Source organism: Metopolophium dirhodum, chromosome 8 (genome assembly GCF_019925205.1).
Source record: "Metopolophium dirhodum isolate CAU chromosome 8, ASM1992520v1, whole genome shotgun sequence".
Taxonomy (NCBI): domain Eukaryota; kingdom Metazoa; phylum Arthropoda; class Insecta; order Hemiptera; family Aphididae; genus Metopolophium; species Metopolophium dirhodum.
Window position 1 is genome coordinate 35784348 of NC_083567.1, and position 23440 is coordinate 35807787.

Consider the following 23440-nt stretch of genomic DNA (forward strand, 5'->3'; position numbering starts at 1 on the left):
AAAAAAACGGTTTTTTTAATTTTTTTTTTATTGCAGTATACTAGCCAATTTTGGAGAACCTCATTCCACGTTACTGAAAACAAAAAAACAATAAGTTCTTAACGTCACTAAATTATAACATTTATTGTATGATGCCCATATTAGTATAATATTTCCTTAAATAATATTAGTAATTTTTAAACTGCAAAGCTTTATTATAATAATTAAAAGTATAAACAGTAAGTACAAGATATATCAAATATTTTATGTGAAAAGCTATAACGCAATATTATCATCTAAAAGAAATTTATTTGTCTACAAGGGTACTACAAAAGAAAATAAACAAAAATGTTTTTAAATACTAATACATATAATATAACACATGGTTATAATATGGAAAATATATTATTCTTTGTAGGGTTTAAGGTTAGCATAATTTTGTAATTTACATTGTAAAATGATTCACCAAAAAAATTATTCTTACTCAATAACCAAGAGATCAGATGTTCTTAAAAGCTGTTACTCAATACATATCATATACCTGCAAAATTACTTAAGGCAAATAATAAGTTCATTGTATATAATTAATTAATCAATCAGCAGACCTAATATGATATTATGTATTTATGTTCAGACACAGATATAATATTATATCGACTAAAATAGCCTATGAACCTATCAAACAATTCATAATAAGCACAACAAAGTTAATTACAAAAGCGTTATGTTATAATGTCGCATATAAATACATTTTTGCATAGTATATATTTTATAGAGGCCACAGCATTTCATTAAATGAACGTCAGCCAAAAGCAAATAAATTATTAAATAGTTTTAATGATAACATAAGCACATTACAATTGTATGTCAAGTGATTGAACACCATTTTATATAAATCACACAAGTAGGCATTGAAAACGAAAGTACAGAGTTAAATAAATACCAGCAGAATACAAAAAAGCAAGCAAAATTGTAATTAATATTTAAAATACTAGTTAAAAATGAATACATTGTGTGATGGAAATATATATTTACACGCTTTGTGTCTGTTTTAGTTTTAAATAACCATACACACAATTATTCAATGTATTCATAATTTAAGATGAACTTGGGCTTAGTATATTTTTCAAAAAATTTTTAACTGCAATAAAATCAGAAAATGTAATAAAATTAAAAACCTCCCTGGTGAGACACAACATAAACAACGAAACTTATTAACATAACGTTATAACCAATAAATAACCATGGAATACATTTGTTTGTAACTAATTTAGTTTTTATAGTTTAGTCTAATTATCTCTTTAAATATTAAAACCTAGTGCCTGCCCATCGTGTTTTTTTTTATAATATATAAACTATTAAGGTGTAAAACAAAATTCTTCTTGTTCAGGTACATACACAATGCGTAAAGTGTTGGTGTATCCAGAACCTTTCTTCCATCCAGTAACGACTACCACTGGATCTCCAGTTTTAATGAATCCGCGGGCCTTACCAAACTTAATGGCGTGCACTACACGGGTGTCCACATCCTTCAACCAGTCGCTTAATGGTTGTTCTAAAATAATATAATTTTTCAGACAAACATGATAATAATAGTATTATGTATCAGTTGAAATTAATATGTAATTACTAATCGCAGATCTATGTACTTACCATTATAAAACAGAGGTAGAATACCACGATAAATGTGGCATTGACGGGCAACTTGGACATTCCTGGTCAATGCTATGATAGGACTACGTGGGCGATATTTGGAAATGAGATGTGCAGAATGGCCAGATGTTGTAAGAACAACAATGGCAGCAGCTTTGCTTTTATTAGCTGCATCTACGGCAGCAATAGCAGTTGTATGTGAAGCATCCAAAGGCAAATTAACCTTAAATAATTTGAATATGTATGATTAGAAAATGGACTAAAATTTTTATCTTTTTCTAGTAACTCACAGCAGAGGATAAGTCAGCAAAGAGTTGTTTCTGCCAAACAGCTGTCTCAGCTTCTTTACAGATGGTAGCCATAGTACGTACACACTCCAATGGGTATTCACCTTTAGCTGTTTCTCCAGATAACATAACACAGTCAGCTCCATCAAGGATGGCATTTGCTACATCAGATGATTCTGCTCTGGTAGCACGTGGTTTCTTAATCATAGACTCCAACATTTGAGTTGCACAAATAGCTGGTTTTCCAGCCTGTATATATTCAAATAGATATGAGAATTAAGTGGTAGTATATTACCCAATACAACTAAAATTATAAATAAGTAATCAATTTCAAATTTGAATCAATCTGTAGAGAATCAATAACTTAAATATTAATTTTAATAGTGATGTGAAAATAATACATTTTAAAATGTTTAGTTTATCAATAGCAGGTATAATAATTTTTAAGCAGTTTTTTTTTGCACAGGTAAATTTTCAATCTTTCTATTAGGAGGATTGCAAATTACATTAAAAATATTATGGTTACATATTATTTAATACAATATAAGTTGCAATACATAATAAAAATGCAACAAACATTGTAATAACAATTATTTAATAGGTTATAACATTTAAAAAAAAAAAATGATTATAATACCAATTCTTTTTCTCTTATTTGTTGATGATAAATTATAATTAATAATTATTATTTAATAAAATCATTGAAATTAAATAATTTCTGTTTTTACCACAACTTATAGGGGCGTCTCAAACCTTTTTTTGGGTGACACCGGAACAGAATCAAAAACCCGAGACAGTTCCAGTTTACTGGGATGAATGGCAACTCTATCTATAACTTATAAGTTACTAGTCACTTTTTTTATGGTAATTACCTTGTTACAACGTGCAATCATAGCTTTTTGTGCCAAAAACACTTTTTCTGGCGGGATTTCAATACCCAAATCACCACGAGCCACCATAATACCATCAGAAGCTTCAATGATTTCTTGCAAGTTTTTCATGCCTTGGTGGTTTTCAATTTTTGAAATAATCAATATGTTTTTACCATTTTCTCCTATAAAATTTGAATTAAATTAATTTTCATTGATTTAGTTGCTATAATTATTAATTGTTGTCAATATTTACCCAATATCTCTCTAATTTCTTTAATAGCAGCAGCTTCTCTAATGAATGATGCAAAAATCATATCTACACCTTGTTCAACACCAAATTTCAAATCACTTTTGTCCTTTTCAGATACTGCTGGTAGATCTACAGGTACACCAGGTAAGTTAACACCTTTACGACTGCCCAATGAACCACCATTTTCAATGGTGCACACAATAAAGTTGGTACCTAAAAAGTTGAATTATCATGGTTACATTTGAGTTATAATTGTAAATTATTGATTTAATCTTTTTACCAATTTCTTTGACAATCAAGGAAATAAGACCATCATCAACATATACTCGGTTGCCTGGTTTCACCACTTTGGTTATGTTAGGATAGTCAACATACACTTTAGTGGCATTACCACTGTTTTCAAATGCCTTGTCTGTAGATAAACTGATTTGTTCACCTTTCTTCAGTTCAACTTCAGCTGATCCACCCTAAAATTTTATCATGCAAAAATAAGATAATATAAAAATGTGTTTTAAAATTAAGTTTACTCACGCCTTCTAACAATCCAGTTCTTATTTCAGGTCCTTTGGTATCTAGAGCAATAGCTAATGGGCTGTAAACACCAATCTTCTTGCCATAGTTTTCAGCAGCTTGTCTTAAGTTCTTAATTGTGTTTGCATGATATTCATGTGAACCATGAGAGAAGTTCAAGCGACCAACATTCATGCCAGAGTCAATCATGTCCTCGAGTGTTTCCACAGCAACCGAAGCAGGTCCTGGAAGAATCAAAGTTGTTTAATATTTTTTAATGCTACCCTTGAAGTAATAAAACTTACCAATAGTACAAATGATACCAGACAGGCGAACAAATTGTGCTTCAACATCGATGTCTAAGGTGCTCATATAATCCAAGTGAGTAGTAGTGTTATCATGTAATAGTTGTGAGTTAGCCATCTATAATAAAACAATTTTAATAGTAAATTATTAATTAAATTAACTGAATAACTTAAACAGACTCTGTGTGGTTGATCGCAGAAAACTGGCCAAGTTAACTTATTGTAACTAGTATGTAAAGAACTTATTTTGTTCAAAAAAAAATTGCATAATTTTAATCTGTGGGTTTTAAACGGAATAGAATTACGGCCAACAATAAGATAAAATTGAATGAACATGGTACAACAATCAAGTCTAATTGAAGAAATGTCAAGCACAAGGCCAGATTGTTTGCAAATGGTATTTTAGCCAGAATAAGTGGTAAATTAAAAAAATCTATTGTAACTATGCCAAAATAAAACACGTGGTTTTTCATTAGGATTTTGGCATACATTGTAAGGTTAAACAAGTTAGTTTTAATTTGTTTTTTTACAAGTTCAGACAGTTTGTATTCTATAGTTAAATACCTAGGTAGTAATCAGAATTTATTTTATTAACGGAGAATATTAAAATAAGATAGGTACCTATCATTCGTTTCTATATTTAAATTAAATATTTTTCTATACCTATCTAAAACTAAATTTGTTCTCAGACAAAAGTTATTGAGACTAATTATTATGTAATTATATTAACTAAAACAAATATGTATTTTATGAAGTGCAAGGTTGAGAGATCATAAATATACTCATTGGTTCTATGTCGGCATTTTAAACACACAATTTAGCAAAATTTGCTTAATATACTTTAAATTTTGAAAATTATAGATTAAATAATATAAAATTAACTACCTATCACAGTCATGATTATTGAACTATAATGAGAGAACTTTTTATACTTTATAAATAAATAAATATTTTACTTTTTACTTTTTTTTACAGGCTACACAAATTGTAATATTTTGTAATATTTAAATTTAAGGTAGGCCTACCATATAGTATCAGTTATTTTCCCACCACTTGTCAGTACCCGGGTTTTCCATGTGACTCATACACATTCATATAATTTTTTTTCATTTAATGAATGTTGTATTTTTACAATTTTAAATAAAAAAAAAGCAGGTAAGTGGATGTTGCTCTACTGTACAGTAGGTTATAAGTGGGTCAATGTATAATGGATTGTATTAAAATTGAATTCAATGATATAATATCATTGTATATGAAAAACAATTCTGAACGGAGACGGTTTATCAGTCTGGATTTTTTAAATTTTTATTATTTATTATAGCCTTTAAGTTAAATTAATATTATAATATTATAATTTTTTTATTCGTTGCTACGGTGATAAACAAAGTGTTAGAATTTGTCAGTAGGTTTTCCCGTGGCATTAAATAACTGTTGAGAAAATTGAAAAATGACCTCTCTAAAGTACTATCTTGGTCCAATTTGCTAAAAGATAAGGTACTATATGTTGAAATCGAAGTACTCCTTCTGGTAGAAATTTTGTATACAGGATATAAAAAATAAAAAAATAAACACCATTGTAAAACCACTAGCTTCCTAGCTCCGCTCAAAATCTGAAAAAGTAATAAACAAGGTAATCTGTATACCAGCAAATGGTAAGAAGGTAACTGATAAGTACTAAATTTAAACATATTTATTCATTTTTAATATTTTATATTCTGAGTGGAGCTAGGAAGCTAGTGGTTTCATAATGGAGTTTATTTTTATTTTTTTTATATCCTGTATACAAAATGTCTACCAGAAGGAGTGCTTCGATTTCAACATATAGTACCTTATCTTTTAGAAAATTGGACCAAGATAGTACTTTAGAGAGGTCATTTTTCAATTTTCTGAATAGTTATTTAATGTCACAGGAAAAACCACCGACAAATTACGAAAAGCGGCTAAAAATGGGATTTTAATTTCTAACGCTTTGTTTATCGCCAGATCAGCGAATAAAAAATAATAATAATATTAATTCAATTAATAGGCTATAATAATTAATAATATAAAAAATCCAGACTGATAAACCGTCTCCGCACGGTACCGTTTTTCTCATAGAATAATATTACATCATTGAATTCAAGTTTAATACAATCCATTATACATTGACCCACTCTTAACCTACTGTACAGCAGAGCGAAATCCACTTACCTGCTTTTTATATCTAATATAGGTAGATAACACATATTTAAAGATTTAGCATGTGGCAATAAATCATTCTGCAGTTGGATAAAAAATAAAAACTAAGAGATCAATATTGTCAACATAAATTAATGATAAAGCGATTAACGTTTTAAAAATACCGACTGCACAATCTAGATATGAAATGTATATCATGTATTCATGTCAAGCAATTTGACTAGGGTTCGGGATTTAATGCACTAAAATTGTTGGAAATATGCATGCACAAATGCAACTAACATTTTTTTTAAATAATAATAAAAAATCTTGATTTATTAAATTTATAGTTTTATTGTTAACGTTGGGTAACCCAATGTTGCCTGACTTCACCAAACTTAATTTTACAAAGGTACAAAACAAATGAAACATTATGCTATGAATCGTACTATATGTATATATTGGTTGTCGCTCAACAGTAAAAATATATAAATAATGTTAACTATCAAAATGTATTTACTTAAAATAAACTTGTACATATGCTAAAATAACAATTAAATTGCTAAAATCTGTTAAGCCTAAAAAAACGGCAAAATATGCAAAATACATTTATGTATTTAAGTTTGTACCAAAACAAATTTGAATCTAATATTGAATATTCTACAGACATAATAAAATAATATTCAAATGCAACAAGTCTCAAACCCTGTTTATGACACAGGTAATTTGAACACCACACGAAACCAATAAATAAATTATCTGTAGATACAAACATAAAATGCATTATTTTAATACATTGTTCTAAAGATAAGCTGGGTACACTTGATATTTCTAGGATCAAGCTCGATTATCATTAATTAATAGGTAGGTACAAGTGTACAACCTTAGAATTCAAGGTCAAAACTTAATTTATTTATTAGATTATAATATAGGTAGGTATTATTTGAGTTCAAAGCCTTATATAATTTGAAAAACTTATATAGGTACCTAATTTTTTTATATTAAACATTTTTCTTCGAGTAAAAATGTTTCTAATAAGCAGTAATATCAAATATGTTATACATTGTGCATTTTTACATACATAAATTAAAATATGAACTATTACACAAATATAATTATTATATACCATGATTGCTATTAGAATATTAAAACCTAACAATTAAGTCTGTATTAAAACTTTATTTTTATGAGGTGTTAAGTAGGTAGGCAATCTATAGAAATTAATTAGTTTTAATATTTGTACCTAATTTATGTTCTTTATTCAGGTTTCAGTGGGTATATTAATTTAATAATAATTATAGAGACAAGCTATAGGTACATAAAATTATAATATTATACAGTAAAACTTTCATAAAACAAAATTCTGTTTTACAAAATAATTACGAGGATCGAATTTAATTCTCCTTGAATGAATTGTACTATAATATATTGTATTACCTATATTTGGTAGATACCTGTCAGTCTACAGTCATATTCTGAGTAGGTTACTCAAGAACAAAAAACAACAATAAAAGATACAAAAATGAACAAAAGGTGAAAAATGCATGAAAAAAAAAATAGAATTAAGACCACAGAACAGCGTGAGCTGTGTTTCTCATAGCAGATTTTCAACCCGCTATAATAGATACGATACTGAGGACAGCATAGGTAGGATCAGTAGATGCCCATTTTTTTGCTATGAATCAAACAGTTTATTCAGGATTATACACCTCGAGTGGTGCAACGTAGTTGGATTGCATGCGTTTCGGGTAACAAGCAAATCTGGAGACCGTTGTTGTGGCCCTTGCGGCTCGAGAAGTTTTTGTACAGCTGTCAGTCACGAAACGCGAGATGACTGTCGACACACGGTGCATTTAAACACGGATGAGACCGGCAGGGGGAAGAGAAAAGATAAGTGCAGACGATTAAAAAAAAAAAAAAAATTGAAAACGATTTGTAAAACGAGTGAATATTGACACGCGATTGAGTGTGCACTGTGCACGTTGATTCTATGGCTAGTGACGATCGTATAAGTGCCTATTTACTATTTAGCATCCGCGGAAAATATTACAATATTAAATGGGTGGAAAACCATTTGCGGGTTTCAAGGTTACCGCAATGTCACGGAGCAAAACCAATACACCACGATGGCACGGATGCACCGTGCATAATATTATACGCAGATTGCCCACTTGACAGCAGCAAGGCGAGACAAGCGGTGCGTAAAAAAATTATGTTATATTAATTAGGTATCACCTGTAATATAAAATAATATTATAAAATTAGTTTCATCTGATACTCACGTTGGTTTCGATTGTTAAGGACGTTTGACGGGATACGGAACTTGGCGCACACACAGATACACCGGCGATTGGAAATAATAATCAAGTACGTTAATATTATTATGTTTTACGAAAAACGATTTCGATCGATCGGGTAGCGGGTGAACGAGAGGAGCGTTCAGCGTTGTTCCCAAAAGTAATCCGGACAAAAATCGACCGTGTGTACCGGAGCGCCGCTGACTGAGTGAATGTGGTAACGTTTTTCTATTTCCGTTTTCGATGTTTCCAGCGATATTTTTGTAAGCGTGACCGGCTTTTTTCTATATATATAGTAATAGTCTTCACTTGCTGGCTTCGGTGGCCTATAGTATTCGAACGGCAACAACACAGATAAGTTATCTAATTAACCCGGTTGGCCCAATCAAGGTGAGACGTCGGTGAATCAATACAATTAACTATTAATATATTAATAAATATATATAATAATAATTATTGCTATCGTTCCAAGACGTATAAAGTACAGGACTCTTGTTAGTAGTTGTTGTTGTTACCGCGATTGCGTAAAAATACAATCGCAAAATAGAAAATACTAAATACCGACTGTATGTTCATATTGTACGCGAAACCGAATATTATGCCAATCAGCTGCTGATAACATCCGGCTGTTACTGATAAGTGATAACGATATTTTTGACTTTTCATTAAAATAATAAGATATTAAGATTTAAGTATCTTAATCTTAAATCGTGTTTTACATCTTCATGACTTCATCTACATTCGTGATTTTTCAACAAGACGACACTTTGGTACGTTATCCTCCACTCACCCATCGTCCAGTGACCATCGAATATTACGGCTTCAAATAAAATTGTTATTAAAAAATAGATACAGTCGAGTTCAGTACCAAAGTTCAACTGTAATTAACATTGTATAAGTTGTTTTAACTTTTATTAAACTAATATAAGGGTTTTTCGGTATACGGTAGAGCATTGGTGTAGCCTTGGAATTTTTTATTGGCGATGTTTTAATCACGGTTATAGCCCATATAGGTAATACAATAATATAATATTTAAATTTGGGATCAGCTAGTTATTTATAAACAAAAACGTAAAACGTTTAAACGCATATGTTGAATAACGTTTAAATTCTTTATAACGTTGAACATTATCATTCGATTAAAACGTTTAATATCTATATACCTAGGTAATTGTAAACGGAATTATATTTTTTGATTAAATTCCTGGTTTGTGCACCTCTTTAAAATGCAAATTTCAAAAAATTCTTTCTTATCGCACATCTAGTTCATTAGAGGAACCAACCATAAGCGTATGCAGACATTTGTGGCAGGGTGGGCTAAGTCAGTAAAGATTAAGAAACCGGAACTCCGATGGAAGAAACAATTAAAATTTTACATACTTTAATTTACCTACTCATAATCACCCACTATTTACGGCATAAATCATATGATAAAAAACAGATACATATTTTTTAAAAATTAAATAAGAAATATTTTGATTGTCAACACATTTTTAAATTTTAAATAAATACAATTTCGCAATCTGTAATGGTAATATGTTATCAATTTTATTTTTAAAGACAATAATTTATTATTATTTATTATCATTGAGTATCAAATATCAATGTTATTTTTCACCGACTTATTTAATGTTTTATGATTTAAAAAATCGTCAATCGTGATGTTTAGATCATGTATTAGTATTACTATGTATACAAAGTTCGGTAGGTCTCGCAGGCTGGGCCATGGCCCACCCGGCCCCCCCTGTGCGCACGCTTATGAGAGGAACCACTATTCCAAATTTCAAGTTCATACGTTTTGTAATTTTTGAGATGTAGCGATGAGTGAGTGAGTGATATTTGGCTTTTATATAATATACAGATAGATCATAATTATATGGAACACATTAATATCTATCTGCCGTAGAGGAGGTTGTTCAGTATAATATAGGCTTGTTCGGTTCCTAGCATTGGCGGATCCTGGGGGGGGGGGGCAAAGGGGGCATTTCCCCCTCCCCAATCGCCGTAGTTTCCCCATGTTTTACACTGTGTTAAGCCAATTTTTGTACTTTTGTACTTTTGCCCCCTCCCAAATTAAGCCCTGGATCCGGCACTGGTGTAGTGGTGCCTAGGTCCTTGAAGTACTTCGGAATAGGTATCTATGATGTTTTTCGGTGTTCCGTTTATCCATAATTACTTGAAGTCCCGACGACCCGACTCCCGTAGTCCCGTTTATACGACCATTTTGATGGAACAATATTAGTAAATAATAACATTCATATTATTATTCAGTGTGACAATAACATTATTATTTTCCGTCCAAAATTAAGATTGATTAAAATAAAATTTAAAACCTACTATAGATACACAGCAGAGCGACTTACTCGGTTTTTAATTTTAAAACTACCAACGAGAGGGTTTTATCAATAATCGGTTATTTAAATGTAATGTATTTATATAAATTACGTTTGCTTGGATGTTAATTGTTAATACCTAGATATTTAATCTAAAGATTATTAATTTTTAATGACAGTTCATTAAGTTGGTAATTATTAAGTTAAATCATTAATTGAAATATCAACATGGTAGCTTTTAATGCATTTTAATATTTTTGTTTATTTTTTGTTACTTTTGTACCGGTATTAAATAAATGAACTTGTTCTGTTTTAATAATTAATTTATCTCAATAAAATATAAGTGGTCAAATAATGACATAATGTATGGTTTAAGTGTCTAAAGTATCTTAAATTAAACGATAAATAAAAAAAGCTAGAGAGTGGGAGTGACTTGTTCAAAGGTCCTAATTAATTGCACTAATCTAATATAATATTAAATAATTGTTTTCTTTTAAATCATTATGTAAATATTAGGTACTTAATGATTTTGTGAGTTTTTAGTTTTAAGAAAGATAGAAGTAGCTAATAACTCTAGACCAGGCGAAGTAAATTATTCATAGGATCTACTGCAATTTAAATAATTTAATATGAAAAATATATATGAGTATTAGATTATTAGTTAGGTATTGTACAACTAATTTAAATAGCTAGGTATACTGTTAAGTGTATATACATATACATTTACCTATATAGGCGTAGAATGGGAGGCTTAAGGGGGCTATAGCCCATGTTCAGCCCCCATCCCGTAAATTATTTTATTTACATTTTTAGAATATATGTTGTGTGCCGAAAAAATAATAGGCTATAGCCCATGTTTACCTATAGTAGGTAGTGTAATGATATTATGATCATACGCATCATTATACAACAAGTATACGTAAAATGTATAGATAGATAGGATTAAATTGAATTGACTTAATAATTGTGTAACAATTATATATATGTAAGTTCCTACTTTTAATAATGTTTATCTAGATTTAATCTGTATTCATGACTATTTCACTATTCAGATTCTATTATAATATAGGTACCTAAGTCAGTGTGTAAGTATTTAGGTACACAATACGCATACATTAAAATAATGATTAAATTATGACATCTTTTTTAAATGTTATATCATACTAGCTGATCCCGTGCACTTCGTTGTCCGATAAATGTACTATCTCTATATGACTCAAACTTTGTTCAGTTGGTTATTTAATATTCGGTGTATGGTGTTCAAAATTTATCTTAACATTTCTGTTTCTCGGAATAAAAATTCTGATTCGCAGCAGTACATTATGAGGTAGGCAATCTACCTGCAGTAGATCGCGGACACCGTGCTGTTTGTACGAAAGTGTATGATTTAACTCTAAAGGATCAAAGTTATACAAAGTTTGTCATTTTTACTTAATTCCACCTACGGTGGATTAATATAATCAATTAATACAAAATCCTATCCTGACCTAACCGTACTAAAATCCGATGAATAAAAAAAAACCAAATTCAACCCTTTTTAAATTAGTCTATCGTCTTTTCAAAGGTCTAATCTACAAACATTAATATATATATATATATATATATATATATATATATTGACAAAAGATAATAATACAAATCAATATTTATTTTAATCTGAAACAATAAACTAAATTTTTATTTCATTATTTAGTTTATTTTTTTCTGGACAGATGGCGCAACTAATGTATTTTTGACATCCAGATTTCCTACTTTTCCGGTAGATTTTCCTAAAATTTTCTTTCATAGAAACCTTTTCAGTGAAATACTCTTTTGTTTAAAAAAAAAATTAAGAAGATCTAATAAGTAGTTCCAGAGTTTAGCCTGTACAGTGATTTTTATTTCACATTTATATAGTTAGATAACTATATAACATTATAAAGTTATAGATTAGGTTAGGTTATCTTTTATAATATTTTAAATTATTAAAAATTATTAAAATGATATATACATAGGAAATTATTGTAATAATTGTACTCAATTGTTTTAAACATCCATGTTAGATATGATGGACATTTTCTAAGGGTTAGTTACATTATTTTATTATTCTGAAGTAATGAGCTTTCACAATATATTTTTAATCTAATATTTAAAAAGGTAGGTATTATTATTTTAAAATTCAGCCAGTGTGCAATGCGATGGTACAATATAGTTAAATTTTATTGTTTGAACAGTTTCGTATTTTCGTATATAAATATATAATCTCGAGTACTTATACTATAATATTATGCTATCTATACTAATATAATATACTATTCATAGGAACATATAGTGTGGCTGATATAGTACGATACCGAAAGGCCACTTGAAGTTTTCAAGACATTAATCTCACTCAAGGCGTAGGTATAACGTTTAAAATTGCGGATAACCTGTAAGGCTGGGCAAGTTAATGTTTTTTTTAACTCAGTTAAGTTGAGTTAATATGCACCAATAACAAAAAGTTAAAAGTTAAAAGTTAATTTAACTATAGGTCAACTCAGTTAAGTTAAAAGTTAATACACACTTTTTGTTAACTTTTTATTAAGTTAAAAAAAAGTTAATTTGATTAAACAATGCTAGCGTACTTATAATTTTTTTCCAACCCAAAACTAAATGTGTTTATATTTTATACAGTATTTCCATATAAGTTAGATTCGAATGATATAAACTTTAAACAATTCACAGTAAATATTTTTTGACATAAAAACGAAATAGACTAAAATAGTGAAATATAATTAAATTAAAAAGAAAAGAAATTAACTTAACTTATTTTAACTCGTTAATTTCACGTTGATTAAAAAAAGAAATTTAGTAAGTTAACAGTTAAATTAATGAAAAGCCAAAAGTAACTAGTTAAATTAAAAAGTTAAAATTAAATTAACTTCTTAACTTAACTTTAACTTTTTAACTCGTTAATGCCCAGCCTTTTAAACCTGTATAAAATACAACGACAGAAGAAAATAAAAATAAGTGCATTGGTAAGATGCATTTAGTTAGATAACTATATAACATTATAAAGTTATAGGTTAGGTTAGATGTATTGGTTAAATGGACAGTTGGACCTAAATTTCGTAGTTTGAACACATATATTATGGGCTATGGGTGCAGGGTACTAACTACTAGCCACTCACTATAGGTAGTATATCCGAAGAAACAAAAATGCACATCAGTATAATATTTAACGTACGTAGGTATTGTATACGATACATTGTTAATATCGTATTATCCTTTGAACTTTCCATACATTTCATTGAATTTACGAGAAGCGATTTCAATACTGTACTGTGTACACAGAATATAATTATGTATATTTCAGTATTTGTGTTGCGTATCCAACCACGACTCGATAACCTATATAACCTAACCAGTAACCACGATATATAGCATAAGCACATGCATCTGGCGTTGCGGACTGCATCGGATGCGTTTTTAATTGTCAGTTGTCACCCTTTGCTGGCCGGGTGTACTACTACCTACACATATAGGTGGGTATTATTCTGACTATTGATTTATAAAACAACCTTTTATTCTTCGGTGGAAGACATAAGCGCCAAAATGAGATAAGAAAAAAAAAGTCGTATCGTACTAAAGCCCCAAAATCGTACCGTACGAAAGCGCCAAAATCCTAGGTACCTATACCTGTGTGCCTCGGTTAATAGATATTAAATTTAGAACTAAATCGTTTAAAAACTCCAAACGTTTAATCTTAATCGACAAATTTATCATCTGATTACAATAGATTGTCACATGACAGTGCGTGTGAGCAGTTTTGTGTTATAACTTATAACATATTATATTGTTCGTAATTTTCTTATAAAATCGCAATCAACCGATTTATTATAAATTTATATTAATTATTAATTGTAAACATATTATAATTTATTATTGAAATTTTTTTTATAAAATTATTTATATGTATATTATAGCGATTTTTAAATAACTACTTATATAATATATTCATTTTGACGCAAATTATATGTAATTTTTGCACCTTTGGCGCTTATGTCATATGATGGGTATAACAGATATATAATATTAGATTGGCGCTTATGTCATACACATTTTGGCGCAAATGATAAGTCATTTTTGTACCTTTGGCGCTTATGTCATACAGCTTTATTTTTGACACATCAAAATTCTAATTATTCGTGTATTCACTTTTGTAATATTTTATAAAAATTAAAAAATCACTTTTTTTCATTCCCACAGCAATTGTAAACATTCATGTTATGTACCGGAAACGGCGGAAACCAACTTAAACTATTTTCTTCACTGCAGCAGTGCCTATTTTAGTTCGTAATTCAAATAAGAATGATTGTCGACTTGACGGCCTAGCTAAAGAACAGACTTAAATTATATATTTTTATCATAATGTATTAAATATGAAACGACGCATATCGACGTGATGCCAGAACTTGTATAAAATATAAATATATTATACATGTTATCTTTTAAATTATATCTATTGCATAGATCTTAGTAATGAGGTCGGAGTATCAATAATTTATTATCAATGTTTTCGTCGTTTCATTTTTTGTGATGATCATTATATAAGTGTAGTAGTACACTGTACGCTAGTACCTGTATGCACAAATATCTATTATATATTATAGTGTGTAAGGTTTTTTAAACTTAAAAATTATTTGAGTTGCTGTTTCATATTATCATGTATTTTTTTTGAGCGGATTATTAATTCAACTATTCAAGCATTAAATTAATGTTATTATTTCATAGATTTTCTTATGTTAACTATTTTATCTAAACTACTCAAATATTCAATTTTTTTTATATTATTCAGGTTCCTATAGTAAATTATTAGATAATATATTATAATGTGTGCGAGGAAGGACAGACGATAGTCGTTCAAAATATGCGGGCCCCTTACCACTAAAGTAATACATAATATTCATTCTTTAAAGTATAAATCACATATTGTATCAGTTTTATAGTACCTACCTAAATAGTAAATATTCCAGTGAAAACTGAAAAGTTTAGGAAGTTTGATATAATATACAAGTTTCAAGTTTATATATACCTATACGAGCTATGACCTATCCACCAAAATGTAGAAACGTATGTAACCTTCAAACTTCCACCGTCTTGCAGGATTTCATAAATAACAAATTGGCAATATTGTATCCATCAGCAAACTACCTATTAATATATCAATTTTAATAAGGAAAATAATGTTTTGAACTGTACCTACTACAGTTTTCAAAAAAAGAAATATTACCTTTATTTGTTTTTTTTTTCGTGTTAAAAATAATGTTGCAATCTTAAACATTAGATACTAGCCACAATAGGTACCTATATAATAAAATATTATAATACTTAGCTAATAATAATTGGTTTGATAAATGTATCTAGGTAATTATATACCTATTGGCTATTCTTTGAATTTTCATATTATTTTATAACAGTAATATTTTCTTAGGTAATTATATTATATTTGAAAATAATAATATTTTATAAATTATTATATTCAATTTTAATTTTTCATTATTTCTATGCTAAAATATTAATGACAATTTACAGCTTTAGATATATGAAAAATTAAAATTTGTCTAAATTATAATAGATACAATATAAATATAAATAAATATATATAAATACAATATTTATTTTTGACTTTTGTTTACCTTCGTCATGCTCAAACTCTAAGGTTATAAGTTTATGACTTATGATAATATGATATGTAGGTAGGTATAATTTTTAATTTTAGCTTATTATAACTGGATACAAATATTTAATATTGGAAACGATGTCAGATAAATATACTATTACATTCTATATATTTAAAGATATAATAATAATATTTGCGATAGAAACTTTTAAATGAAAAGAAAACATGAGTAAATAATTTAATTTTTCAATACTTGAATATAGGTATTATATAACTAGCCAGTCTAATTACAAATCCATATCTTATGTACAAGCCGAATTGGTACTTTTAAAATTAAATTTCATTCATTGTTTTGTTAACTAGTTCTAGTTGATTTAAAGTTTTGTAAATACTGTATATTATGATAGGTATATTGCGGCAGATAAAACAAAAATACCTACTCGTAATAAAAAGGTGCTACTGATAAAATGCAATGTTTTGCAAACACCTATTGGTATCATTTATATTATTTTAAACATTTAGGATTGAAAATCCAAGAATAAAGGTATTCGTTAGGGGGACTCGACAAATTGCAATCTGTTGGAAGCCTTCACGTAATCCGAACAACATCTTTCCGGCAGTTTGTCATATTCACCGACGACCTAGCCATGCATAACCATTTGTCTACACTATCCCTTTGGGAGATGATTACTTATCTTTTACATACGACAGTTTTGTTAATGATATCGACTATGATGTTAACATATAAGATAAGATGACAGATACCATTATGCCAACACGTTGTTATATAAGAAAATAGTTCTTGAAAAATTACCATTGCATGCGTCGCTTGTGGGTAGGTACCTACTTTATTATAGGTACTGTATTCGTGTATGATTAGGTATATTATTATATTATAGGTATAACTTTACGGTATAAGCTTACCGCCGTTAAGCTATACTTAACACTTTGCAGTATATGGATTTTGACTAAAAAATTATCATTTTAATTTTCAATCAATGCATGTTATTTACTCGTATAGGGTTGCTTAAATTAAATTCAAACAACTTACGTACTGTATTTGCAAATATTCTGAGCATATCTGCAGTTCATTAATTATTAATTTAGGACCAGCTGAAATATTTCATATTTGGCCTTCAGTCTATATTATAAATTAAAATCACTGCTGTTTTCTTAAAGTAGTTTTCATCAAATAATTAATTCAAACTTATTAAAATATTAAAGGTTAAGGTTTTTCAATATTAATCAAAACATATTATAATCTAACATAATACCTAAGTAAAACCGTTGTTGTTTGTAAAAATATTATATTTGTATTACACTGATGAACATTTTCACCAAGCGAACTATCAACATCATATAAATTATAAAATAAATATTATATATAATTAAGTAGGTAGGGTTATCTCATCTGTGTCTTCAACTTGTAAAGTTTTCACTGTACATTGACAATAATTAGAATGACCTTTGTTATCGTTTTTTTATTTCAAATATAAGAAGCGCGATAACATGTTTTTAAATGCTTGAACCCGTTATTTTTGCAAAAAGAAATACAGTTATATTCAACTACCACATTTAGTTACGTAATCTATATAATATATATATATTCCAAATACCACTCTCTCGCTCACTTACTCACTCATTCATTCATCGCTACATCTCAAAAACTACAAAACGGATGAACTTGAAATTTGGAATAGTGGTTCCTCTAATGATCTAGGTGTACAATAAGAAAAGATTTTCCGATATCCACATTTTAAAGAGGTGGTTAAACAGGGATCTTGAGATTCACGGTGGAAATTGAAACTTTTTTTAAATGGTTTATAAATGGTTGCCATTGGTTTCAGATTATAATAGTAATATAAGAAATTAATATTATTAGATTCTGAGTGGAGTGATGAATGTATTGATTTTATAATAATGTGTGTATGTCCCTAATGGGGACGTAAAAATGCTTTGATTTTCAACTTCAGTATCTTGTATTTTTGTCCAATGGGAAAGTGAATCTAGTTGGGATATCGGGGAGTCAAAAGTAAAATATTCGCAGTGTTTTTCTTAATAATCAGGATGAACAAACAAAAAATTAAGGAAAAACGGGAATTTTTACGCAAAAAAGTTTTTTTTACAAAATTGATGGTCTTTGGTGTTACATTAAAATAAATGACCGTAAATACATTACATTTTCACTGAATGTTTATATTAGCATTTTTTATATACCACAGAATTTAAAAAATATTTTGACTCATGTTAAGCTATTTATAGGCATATGAAAATGTCGAGTTTTTTTTAGCTTTTTATTCTATAAATGTCAATATAATTTTATTCGGTCAAAATATTTTAAAATTGTGTACAATAGGTTCCTTATAAGTTGTTATAATAGTACTTGATAAATATTAAAGGTCCACAGGCATGCTTTTTTTTAATAAGTATTTAAAGTTCAAATATTGACAAAATGTATCAAAAGCTTGAAAATCATCAACTATTGCACCTAATTAAAAATGATCAATTTTAATAGCTTAGAATTTAAAATTGAAAACAAAAATTCTCATAAATAGTTCATACACAGTTATTGTTTACAGAAATTTTAAATTCAAATTTGGACAAAATTACATATTTAAACCCTAGAATAACGTTTTTAGTTATTTTGTTGTAATTTAAAAATATTAGAGAATAATATTATTATTATATTTTATACACACAATAACATTTTTCAAACGTTATTTTTATGCAAAAATGAATTTAACCTACTGTTATTCTAATTCCTATAATAGTAAAATAAATTACTTTAATCACAATCATATCATCAAATATACTTAGTAATAATATTATAGCCTGACAGACCGTCTTCGCTCAGAATCATTTTTCGTGTACAATGATTTTATATCATTGACTTAAAATTTAATACCATCCATTACAGTGACCCTCTATAATTGTAACCTGCTATATAGCAATGAGTGACTCCCACTTAAGTACACGCTTTTTTTTTTTATTTAAATGGTAAAATTATCGCGCTTATTATGGCCTCGAATAAAAAAAAAACCATATCTTAAAGCCAAATGTATATTGTGTGTAGCTTATATAAATTATAATCAAAATTTAATTTTACGAAAATCTCAGAGATTATTTTTAGAGATATCTATAATCTATATAGTTTAGTCAGTTTAGAGAGTAAGCATTTTAAACCACGTTAAAGAATATACCAAGAGCTAAATCCAATCCGCAACTTATTGTGGTTGCCCCATCTAGGTCGAATTATTTCTTAAAGCTAGGTACACTGACGCCGATTTGCTCGTGAACTGAGGTACACTAAAACTGAGATATACTCAGACCAAGATATACTTATATAGCTTATTATATACTATATAAGATTTGCACGTTTAACGTAATAAATAATAATACACTAATATTATTGTTCTTCTTTTTAAAATATTAACTATACATTTTAATAACATCAATTTTGGTTTTGTCCATTACAAATTACAATAGAATCACCCGCAAGTATTGTTTTTAGGCTATAAAATATCTCTTACAATTCCAAAGCAGGGATACAAATTTTAATGATGATGTTGAAAGACGTTTGTTTTTCAAACGTATGAAGCTGTTGCAAATGCAAATTTTCAAAGTTATGTCGAAAAAAAGACGTTAATTACACAAATATCGATCAGACACCTGCATATTATATTTTTTGATAGGAAGTCTAAATAGCTGATGCTGGAGACCTACAGGAGAAGGAACTTCTAAGTTAGAAAGAATCTGATATTAAATTGGTAATTGTAAACGTCGAACGGTAATAATAACGGTTAATCAATTTGGTTGGTGGTAGGGGGATTTAATTATTATTCTAAACTGCAGTATCTAAATAAATCGTCATTGATCTATATTTATTATTTACTGTACCTAATCTGTCCTATATATAACTTCTAACTACATTTTTTTTATCCTAAATAATAATTTATATAGGTATTATATACTTATATTATTTATGATAAAAAAAATGTACTATTATACAATAATAAAATTGTTCAGTCGATCGTAACTGAAAATTAAATTAATTTATAGATATAAATATTTTTCAATATTATTAGAGTTAATAATAGTTTAATTTATAGTTTAGATTATTTATTGACTACTGCCGACGTCGTTTAAACTACATACCTATTTAAACTATTATAATATTATGCACGCAATATTATTTTGGGGCTTTAAAGTCATTTACACTAAAATCGATTTTGTCAAAAACTGGTTTTGTGTAAATTCTTGGTCTTTTCTCAATTTTTTCCTTTAGCGCTTTTGAAAACTGTTTGCAATTTTTTACTTTTTACCTCCCAAAGTACCGACTAGATTCATTTTCCTTTCAGGAAAAATGCTAAAGTAGAAAATTAAATCATTTTTCAGTCCAAAATGTGATGAGACATAAAAAAAATACAAATCATTATAAAATCAATACATTAATTACTACCTTCAGAATCTAAAATAAAAAATATATTTTTATTTCTTAATGATATTATATGAGTACCAGAGGTATTCAATTATTTTTCTTAAGCTTTTTAATTTTCCAGTTCCTTCGTTTCACCACAGCTTGTTGGTGGCTCTCAAATTATTAAGGACTCAGAAAGGAAATTTCTGTCGAGTGGTGCTAATAAAGTTTGGATACCTAAGTGATTCGAGTGACATAAACTTAGATACACCGATCCCATAACACAAACGGGGTAAAATGCTATACATTAATTTAATTCTGAATGTACGCTGAATCTATAATCTATATGTAAATATTATACATCAAGTAAAACTCCACTCGGAATTTACCTCCAGATGAAATACTGAGCAGCTAATAATTTAAACGGTGCAAATGATACACCACGTGTCCGCGTTACCGCACTATATGTAGGTAGTATAGGTCATCAGCGCCACGCTGTATTTGTGTATTAACTATTCACGTGTGGTGACCTTTTCGTCGTCAAGCACTTTTAAATTGTAGTACGCTGCCAAGTGCCAAGCCAAGAAAATTTTTTTTTTAAATGTTGACATGTTTTTCAACCCATTCAATGAATTACCAAATTATTAATTACAAACAAAAAAAATTAATTACTTAATTTGCTAATTAGGTCTAAGCAACTTATTTTACTATTCGGCCAGGGTTTCTCCACATTTATCGATTCCTGAGTAATGAGTTCAATATTATATTAAAACACATGTCTAATAAATTGCTAAAATTATAATATTTTGGTGTACCTAGATAAAAGAAAATACATTTAATGTCTTTGGATATGATCATACTATGTTTATTTTTGAGTAGGTAGTTTGTTCGTTTCTGGAAATACTATTAATTAGCTGTTATAATTTTTATTTTTGTCAGGTTATTAGATTTTAATATAAACGAGTGAACATACGCATTAATGGCAAATAAAGTAAAAATAAATTTATAATATTACATATTGTATTTTGTCTTACTAGTAGTGGTTGGTGATAATTGTAGTAAATAGTAAGGACCTACGAGTACTATTATCATCACACAATTTAAAATTAATATAAGTACTTTAAATTAAGATGGAATTTGAAGGCGTATCTTAGAATTTACTTTTCTATGCCATATTTTATTCTAATAATTACCACATTTAACTCTAAGATCAATTATCTATAAAATTATATGCTATAGCCATGCGTCTTGCAATATACTATACCATACTACCTAGGTCATTAATTGGAAGTTTAAGTTCATACATTTATTGAATTACTTCCTCTTAAATGTTGATAAAACATAAAAATGTAATTATGACCCATGCCCAATGCCCATATACGGCATAAAACTAGTAAATCGTAAATGTGTATGAATCGTAGTGTAGGTACCTACAATAAACTGTTCAGTGAATAATTATGTTTTATAATATTGTAATTTTTATTTTAATAATTCATTATATTTGTATTTATAAAAATATAATTAATTATAGGTATTTTACGTGACGGGATTTTCATCCAACTATTTTCAAATCGGACTTTCTATCGAGGTTCGATATGACGAGATAGCCGCTACTATCTATTATACACATATTCTACAAACTTTTATTTAAACGTTTTACAAGGCCCGAAGAAAGTGTTCTTTAAATTATTTGAATTATATTATAATTAATTATAACTACTTCTTAAACGCTATTTTAATAGACAATATAATCATTAATCATATAAACCGCCAATCACAATTTATTTAACGGTCTTAATTACATGATCCGACTGAGATTATCACGTGTTATAGTGGTCTTATTTTCCACGAATCGATTACGATTTTCGTATGACATTAATATAATAATTATCATTTTTCTGTAAATGGTTTCATCATCCCACGATGATTAATTATTCTCATATCGCCGCGTTTTAATACCCAGTCAAATTATTACAAATACTTAAATACTATACGGTCTACGACAAATAGGTACTGTTAAAAATAATAGTATTTTATACTCGTCATGAGTGTAAAATGTGTAATGTGTATGCTCATGCAGACTTGTTGTAGTGGGTCTACGACAATGCATATGTTATCTCGCTATACGCGTAGCATAGATTATTTGCTGTCGACCGTGCGATGCGATTAATCCCTGGGGCAAATAATCGTCGAAAACGATCGACGAAAGATTATCGTCGTGTAGTGGCGACGCCTATGTAGTATACTTACACAATATAGTGGTAGTAGTAGTGGTAGTGGGACAACAGTACCTACAAAAAAAAAAAACAACCAATTTATTTATCCTCCTCCTCCGGGGAACGCGTCTGTGTTACAATAATAATATACCTATATATTATATACGACTCAGCAGATCCAACACACACACACACACACACACACACACACACATACACACATGTACACACACATCGGACGGTTATATTTTTTCAACCGGTTCGGTTAGGTTAGTTCGATCGGACGTTCATTCAGTCGGTGTCACTACGGTCGCGCGCTCGTCGAACCGCACCACGACCGTCGTCGTTATTTCTTATAACAACAATAAAATATTATTTTCGTATTTTGTGGACTCAACTAATATTGCCGCTCGTCCGCGTCTACAAATCTGTTCGTCTTCTATCTTCCGTACGAATAATATAGCAGGTAACACACCCTGCACCTAACCCACTTCAGTTTATTGGAAGCGCCTGTGTAAATACC

The 23440-nt window shown here is 28.8% G+C and overlaps 2 protein-coding genes across 4 annotated transcripts in view; one reads left to right on the forward strand and one right to left on the reverse strand.

Moving 5' to 3' along the window:
• Positions 1-8676, reverse strand: LOC132951294 (pyruvate kinase-like). Of its 2 annotated transcripts, none has more exons than XM_061023111.1 (10): positions 8296-8676; positions 3857-3974; positions 3573-3796; positions 3322-3508; positions 3045-3254; positions 2792-2973; positions 1923-2168; positions 1633-1855; positions 1378-1534; positions 1-73 (listed from the first exon to the last, which is right to left on the reverse strand). In XM_061023111.1, the coding sequence occupies exons 2-10, from the start codon at positions 3972-3974 to the stop codon at positions 61-63; spliced, it is 1560 nt and encodes a 519-aa protein (XP_060879094.1). In that variant the 5' UTR covers positions 8296-8676; the 3' UTR covers positions 1-60. The 2 variants fall into 2 exon arrangements, with proteins under 2 accessions (XP_060879094.1, XP_060879093.1); XM_061023110.1 differs by lacking the exon at positions 8296-8676 and adding an exon at positions 7723-8007.
• The window catches only part of LOC132951295 (probable phosphoserine aminotransferase), a 21563-nt gene continuing 6380 nt past the window's right edge, over positions 8258-23440 (forward strand). The window contains exon 1 of one of the 2 annotated variants that reach the window (XM_061023113.1): positions 8258-8380. The gene's annotated coding sequence lies outside the window, so the exon portion shown is untranslated. Of the gene's footprint in view, positions 8381-23157; positions 23384-23440 lie in introns of those variants that run through there. The other variant, XM_061023112.1, reaches the window with a different exon arrangement.

Excerpts from the sequence above, each read along its gene's own strand:
- LOC132951294 (XM_061023110.1), bottom strand. The coding sequence starts at position 7,866 with ATGCACCGTGTGTCGACAGTCATCTCGCGTTTCGTGACTGACAGCTGT. Across the intron at positions 3,797-3,856 it reads TGGTATCATTTGTACTATTG|GACCTGCTTCGGTTGCTGTG; the intron begins GTAAGTTTTATT and ends TGATTCTTCCAG. Across the intron at positions 1,535-1,632 it reads TCTACCTCTGTTTTATAATG|AACAACCATTAAGCGACTGG; the intron begins GTAAGTACATAG and ends ATATTATTTTAG.